This window comes from Myodes glareolus, chromosome 4 (genome assembly GCF_982192425.1).
Source record: "Myodes glareolus chromosome 4, mMyoGla1.1, whole genome shotgun sequence".
NCBI classification, from domain to species: Eukaryota; Metazoa; Chordata; class Mammalia; order Rodentia; family Cricetidae; genus Myodes; species Myodes glareolus.
Window position 1 is genome coordinate 83865279 of NC_142029.1, and position 7087 is coordinate 83872365.

The 7087-nt window shown below is 51.6% G+C and overlaps 1 protein-coding gene and 1 long non-coding RNA gene across 2 annotated transcripts in view; one reads left to right on the forward strand and one right to left on the reverse strand.

Moving 5' to 3' along the window:
• Chrna3 (cholinergic receptor nicotinic alpha 3 subunit) overlaps window positions 1-5826 on the reverse strand; it is a 13898-nt gene extending 8072 nt beyond the window's left edge. Inside the window, exons 1-4 of the mRNA XM_048417387.3 lie at window positions 5696-5826; window positions 3644-3783; window positions 3495-3539; window positions 2315-2424 (exon numbers count right to left, since the gene is read on the reverse strand). Of these exons, the coding sequence (XP_048273344.3) occupies window positions 2315-2424; window positions 3495-3539; window positions 3644-3783; window positions 5696-5753 (353 nt within the window). The 5' untranslated portion in view covers window positions 5754-5826. The remainder of the gene's footprint in view (window positions 1-2314; window positions 2425-3494; window positions 3540-3643; window positions 3784-5695) is intronic.
• LOC146894495 (uncharacterized) lies at window positions 3619-6804 on the forward strand. The gene is made up of 2 exons (XR_015001648.2): window positions 3619-3742; window positions 5054-6804. It is a non-coding gene; the product is annotated as an uncharacterized LOC146894495 (long non-coding RNA).
• Window positions 6805-7087: the final 283 nt, after the last annotated feature.

Below are 7087 nucleotides of genomic sequence, written 5' to 3' on the forward strand. Positions count from 1 at the left end.
TACTTGTGACAGAGACTGGATCAGCTCAAACTCTAAAACATTTTAGTACTTGGTCTTTCCCGGGAGCTGGAGGCCTCTGCGCTCGCCCTATCATTTCACCACTGAATAGAACACTGAGATCAAAGGGCAGGATTGGTTTGCTCAAGGTCCAGGAGCATCTGTGGGCAGAGGCTTGGCTATTCAGAGCTTCAGTCCCCAAGGGAGGCATCACCAAAATGTGTATGTACCCGATGGACAAGTCCCAGAGAAAGGCTAGCCCCTGACCCAGCTACACATTCCTGTGGTTGCTGGGGTTCCTGGTCACTTGTCACTGCCATAGAAGCCCCTTGTTGTGTCTGTCCACACCAGAAGGCCTGTTTGCTGTGCAGGTTGGGATCAAACACATCTCTGTCACCAGCAGTCACAGAACATGAAGACCCACGCGGAATCCAAAATCTGGCACAGCTTTGGCCACACGGTGCACTTGTATTTGTTGGCCAAGTGAATGGCCAAAAACTGAATTGAAAATCTCTACTGGTCACATACACAGAGGGAGTTCAAGGAATGGGGAGAGGGGGTGGCAAAAGAGACAGCAGCCGCGAGAGGGGTCTGAACTGCCTTACTGCCTGACTGTGTGAGTCAGTTAAAATGAGAAAAGATGTCAGCATAAAGGACCAGCAAACATCCTCTCACATAAGAGAAGATTAAGTGTGGAAATGGGGCAAGGGTAGGAAAAACCTCACAGCAGCAGAAACTCAGGAAAAACTAAGATTCCTTCAGAAAAATAGGGCACCTCAGATAGCAGGACAAGCCCACTGCCCATGCCTTCATGAAGGTTTCAGTGTCCTGTGAGCATCAGCACGCGAGAGCACAGAACCAGAGAATCATGAGAATTTCAGGCCAGAGGATAGCCACTGACTGAAGGCAGCCCAGGGAGGGGGAAAATGGGCTTCCAGCACCCCAGGAGTTAGTGTTAGAAGAACATAGAAGAAACACCTGCCCATCAAAGACAAGGATCATATGTGGAAGGTATGCTATACACACCCTAGAATCCCAGCACATGGGACACCAAGGCAGGAGAATCATGAGTTTGAAGCCAACCTGGGCTACACGGTGAGACCCTGTCTAAAAAGAAGACCTGATTCAATATTGAAATTTGTATTTGAGAATTTTTTAAAAAATGGCAGAGGGCTGGTAATATGGTTCAACTAGTAAAGATGCCATCAAGTCTAATGGCCTGGGATCTGTTCTCAGACCGCTGACCTACATGGTGGAACCCGGGAACTGACCCTTGGAATTGTCCTCTGACCTCCACATAGGCTCACCCTCTCTCTCTTTTCCTTTTCCTCTCCCTCCCTTCCTCCCTCCCTTCCTTTCTACCTCCCTTCCTCTCTCCCTCCCTCCCTCCCTCCCTTTTTACCTCCTTCCACCCCCAACACAAACAAATAAACATTAAAAAAAAATCAAACTTTACAATGAGAACGCACAGAGGGTTGCAGAGAAATGAGCCAAGTCTGGGGCCGGTTTGTGGGGCTCTCGGAACTCTCAAATATCCCCTCCCCCCAAAACTCTTTCAGAACCACGCAGAAGAAGTTGCCCATGGCAGATACTGGGATGAATTGAGGCAGGTAAAAATCCTTTGCGCAGCCATGCTAAAGAACAAGTCACTTGTAGAGAAGACAATTACACATACTAACTTTAGAAAAGACTCTGAAAAACAAAAAAGAAAATAGTCTAACCTCAGAGCAGCTGCGTGTTTAGCGGCTCCTCAGTGGCTAGCTGGTCGCTAGCTCGGGAACCTAGAACAAATCTATGAGTCTTGCCCAGCTCTTCTCTCCTCCCACGAGTATCCTCTCTTAAAGAGGGTGAGCCAGCCATCTACTCCCATCCCTGCTGCAGAGCTAGTAACTGGTGCCACGTGCAAGGTCCTCCCCTGCCGTCCCAGATCTCCCCACCATACACTGGGCTCTCCCTGGTCCTCCAGCCTTCTACCCCACAGTGCAGCTATCCATGACACGTTCTCCTGCCTCCCTGGACTTTCCCTGCTGCTGTTCCCCTGGTCCAGATCCCATGTGACCCTCAAGGCCCACTTTAATGACATTTCCTCCCAGCAGCTTCCCTTATGACCTTTTCCCTCCTCCAGCCACACTCAGCATCCTGCCGCTCTGTGGCTCACTGGCATCTCTGGTAACCAGTACACAATGGATGCCCAGAGCCTGCAGAGGGAACAGAAAACAGATCCTCTTAGAAAGGCCAAGGAAGGCCGGCCATTGCATGGCTGGAGGACACAGAGCCCAGTCTGCCCGACCAGAGTGTGGGACAGCCAGCTCCTTACTTGTTATAAAGCACAATGTCTGGTTTCCAGATCTTCTCCGCGGGGACACGTATGAACTCCACCCCTTGGTAGTCAGAGGGCTTCCATTTCAGCTTGTAGTCGTTCCAGATCTGGTGGAAGGAAGCGGGGAGATAGAAGGCAGTGGAAGGACCAGCCAGGCTTTCTCCTGACACTGAATCATGGCCATCACAGTGACGGGCTGGCCACCTCTGCTTTGGGTCCCTGAGCCATTTCCCTGCGGCAAAGTATGTTGGACCAAGGGAGCAACTTGGGGCAGACCGCACGGGCTAAGTCTGAAGGTTGCCCCTGCCCTAGGAAGACAGACCTCAAGGCTAGGGGAGTTCAACCCTTGCCAGCCAATCCGGAGCCGTTCATCAGTGCCTTCTCTGAATACGTTCAAGGCTCAGCCTTTGGGACTTCTGAGAGCTCCATACATTAAACTCCTATTCTTTACATACCTTGAGCTCACTCTCCAGGTCAGGCATAGGGGCAGGAGGTGGAGGGAAGAGGGCTATGAGTTCAAGGCCAGTTTAAGCTGTCCAGGAAGTTCCAGGCCATCATACTGGGCTACACTGAGACCCTGTCTCAAATGGGACAAGAGGGGGTTGCTCCGTGAATAAAGTAATGGTTGTGTAAATGTGACAACTGGGCCCCCAGCACCCGCACAACCTTCCCATTTCACAATCCCAGGGGGCGGAGAAGGAATTCCCAGGGTAACCTGGCTCTCTAGACCAGCAGAATCATCCAGCTCCAAGTTCAGCAAGAACCTTGCTTCAATAAGTGATGTGAAGACTAATCAAGGAAGATATTCTTAATCAACCTCCGGCCTCCAAATTCATACACACACATGCGTGCACACCCTGGAACTTTCTATGTAGACCAAGCTGGCTTTGAACTTGCAGAGATCCACATGTCTCTGACATGTAAGTGCTGGAATCAAAGATGTGAGCCACCGCTGCCCAACATGTCCAATTTCGTAGTGGGACTATGGAGAGAATTCTCTCTCCAGGCTGTAGCTTGTCTATCTGTAACGGGAGGAGTCAATCCTTCAGAGCAGTGGGGTGACCCTGACTAGGGTCCTCAGGAGTAGTGTCCAGACGGCAGCCCCTTTTGTTCCCCATCAGCAAATAAAGCGATTACCACCAGGGGGCAGCAGTACACAGAGTCTGCGCGCACGTACTTGCTTCAGCCACAGGTTGGTCTCCATGATCTGGTTTACTTCATCCTAGAAAGTGCGATTGAAGATGACAGGTGAATGATAGAAATAAGGCTGACTCCAGGCAGGCTCCGGAGAACCCCACGGCCACATCTTGTGGCTCCAGCACTTACCACCTTCACCAGCTGAGACATGGACACCTCAAACTGGATGACAACGGGATGGGACACGTTCGCCACAGGCCGAATGATCTCGTTGTAATCTTCGAACAGGTACTGGAACAGGCGGTGTTCAGCTTCTGAGGCACTGGCCACTGAGGGAGGCATTCTTGTCAGTTCCTGGGGAAATGGTTGCTTACCTCTCTCGGCAAAGACATCCTGCCTACAGATTCCCATCTGCCTGGACACTCTGCAAACCCGGGCTTCCAGGCTAATAATGCTTTCCAGTTACAAAGTGGGAAACTGGGGCTCAGGAAGGACAAGAATTCTACCAGGTCCCACACATTCAGGGGCTTAGAAGCCCAGCAAACATGAGAAGCTGTGTAAGCTTAGGCTAGTAACTTAAACTCTCTGAACCTTGTTTTTTTCCTTTGAATTTACCAAAATGAAGAGTATGCATGAATGCACCTCAAAAATGGGGGTAAAGTGCTTGGTATAGGGACCTGTGGCAGGCACTCAAGAACTGTTAGCTTGATGGGACTCTCTTCAGACAGTCACACTTCTGTGCGCGTTACTGCCATTGTCTTAGTGCTCGCTCTCTCTCTCTCTCTCTCTCTCTCTCTCTCTCTCTCTCTCCCTCTCCTCCTCTCTCTTAAATTTAAGCAGACTACCTTTGTTCTTATTTAATTTTTTTATTACATTATGAGAGAGGGGTGCATGTGTGTGGGGTTCAGAGGGCACCCTTTAAAACTCAGCTCTCTCCTTCTTCCATCATGAGGGTCCTGGGAATCAAACTCAGGACATCAGGCAGGGTGGTGAGTGTCTTTACCAGCTGAACCAGATATTTTTTCTTAATAAAACTAACCTTTCTTTACATAAGTCACCCAACTGTGCTTTTAATAATAATAACAACAACAACAGTAATGAAAGAACTATTAGAGGCTCAAACCTTTATTGCTACTCCCAGCAAGGCACCCCTGCAGCTCGGGTAGAAAGATGACTCACCCAACCCATGGACAGGGGCAGGGCCACTTAGGGTCTCCCTAGGCCAGACCTGCTTCCCACTATGTGGGAGAGTTCAGCCCCTCCCTCCATCCTCCAACAATCTGCCCGGGTTTGGTTATGAACGTCTTAGGAGCCAAGGTGCCCACGGTTTTCTGCCAGTGCTGTCTTCACGTCCTCGCTCCAGCTCCTTACCTCGGAGGCTCCTGGACACCTTTTTTGTTCACAAGCCCACCCCAACTAAGTGAGACATCTTGGCTCAAGCTGTCGGCTGCTTCCTACTTACAGTACTGGGGGTCAGTCGAGGGACAGTCTTTTGGGGGAAGTATAACCCGGGTTCCTCAGGCCGTGATTTTGGTGGGCCCCCTCACAGGAGTGCAGACTGTAATGATGCAAGCTCCCCCTACCCCGCTTAAAGTGCAGACCCTACCCGCCTTCAGAGGAAATTGTAACTGCATTTCTGCCTCATCCACCAGTCAGTCACCGAGGGTCTCTGGAAGGACTTCCTGCTAACAGGCTCCCCTAGAGCCTCTGCGACAGCCTGGGAGGAACAATCATGTCGAAGATCTCTAGGCAAAGCGGTCATTGTGCAGAGACCAGAACCAGAGCGTTGGTCCAGCTCCAGCTTCAAACAAGTCTTTAGTCTTCTTTGGCCACAGGTTTTCCCACGGTTCACAAACCAAAGCAAGAGGCAGATATTGGAAGTGGGACTGCGGGTTCCTGCAGCAGGGTGCCGTTCGGGACGTTCGGGACCATGACTCAAACCTCTAACTCCCGCTCAGACCTAGAGGGCCGGCTCTGAGCTCACCACGCGCCTCCGCTCACTGAGAGGCTTGGGAACAAAGGAAGCACCCAAGGGGCTCAGCGAGGTAGGGACGGTGATGCGCGTGCACTGTCAGAAGCGTGGGACCACGCTGAGACCCAAGGCAGGTGGGCGCCTAGACTTCTAAGGGGCTGGTGGCCAAAGCGGTGTGGAAAGCCGGGGCCAGGGTTGCAGCCTCGCACAGGCGAGCCCCCAGCCCACCGCCAGCCTGGGCTCCTGACCCGACCGTTCCCCGCGCGTACCTGACAGTAGCAGCAGCAGCAGCAACGACAGCGGCGACCAGAGCGGCACAGCGTCCATGTCTGGAGACCGCGCGGACCGGGCGGAATCCACTCGGGTGCTGACCGCCGACGCCCAGCTGTGCGGGCGCGGGGACCGCAGGGCTCTTCCCGGCTTCGGGTCGCCGAACTCCCGTGCACCTGAGACCCCGGAACGCACGAAGCCCGGGCAGCTAAACACTGCACTGCGAGCTGCCGAGGGGCGGGGAGGCCGAGGCGAGAGTTGCACCCGCCGAGGTGGGAGGGGCGTCGGGTCCCAGCCTCGCCCTGAGCTGCCCTGGAGTCTAGAAACCGCTAGGCAAAGGACCAGACTGGAGCAGGCACTGTCACCGTGGCAGGACAAAAGGACCAAATCTCTGGCCAGGGCTTCCTGGGCACGAGCAGCTCCGAGGACGGCTGGGGGACCACCACAAGGCCAGGTCTAGCACAACTCAAAAGGAGACTGTGGAAGTTGATGTTTTTAAAGTAACTATTTTCAGTATGATACTGGTGTGTATAATACATGCATACAGCATATAGTTAAGGGGAAATAGATGGACTGGAGTCAAAACAATATTGGCGATGAGTTATCATGGCCGGGTGATGACATATGGGAGGTCTTATATTTTTCTCTTTATTTAGACTATGCTAGGAATGCTCCTTGATAAAACCTAGAACAATGCTGGAGGTTCCAGCTCAGCAGGAGAGGACTTGCCTAGCAAAAGCCCAGGTTTTGATCCCCCGTATAGCAAATAAATACTTTTATAAGAAAGTGAAGCATAGAGAGAAAGTATCTGGCTTTCCACCTGACCCTTGTAAACCCTCCTTTGTCTCACTGCCACCTGCTAGCCTGGGTGTCCCAGAAATAGGCAGTGACAAGGTAGGTGCCCTGGGGTCCGTTGGCCTCTCTGGCCCCCCCACCAGGGATGGCTTGGAACACAGAGACTTCCTTGATGGTTATTAGGGACCTTGTTAGTGTGAAAGAGAGATGATGAACATACTAAAGCTCACGGAACTGTCCGCTGAAAATGAGTGGATTTTATGGTGTGTAAATTATACTTCAATAAAAGTGCTTTTTAAAAGATTTTTATTTACTCTGTGTGTGTGTGTGTTTGCGCATGCTCATACGTGGGTGCGTGAACACATGGAAGCCGAAGGACAACTTTGTGGAGTCTGTTCTCTCCTTCCATCTTTACATGTCTTCCAGGGATGAAATTCAGGTACCCTCATTCACTGAGCTGTCTTACTGGCCCCAGGAAGTTCTTTTTAAATATGCAGCAGAAAGAAGCTCGTCTCTGAAGGTTACACCCGGTAGGTCTCTATTCAAACAGTAAGCTAGAAGGGTCTGAACTAGAGCGATGGAGGGAAGGTACGGGG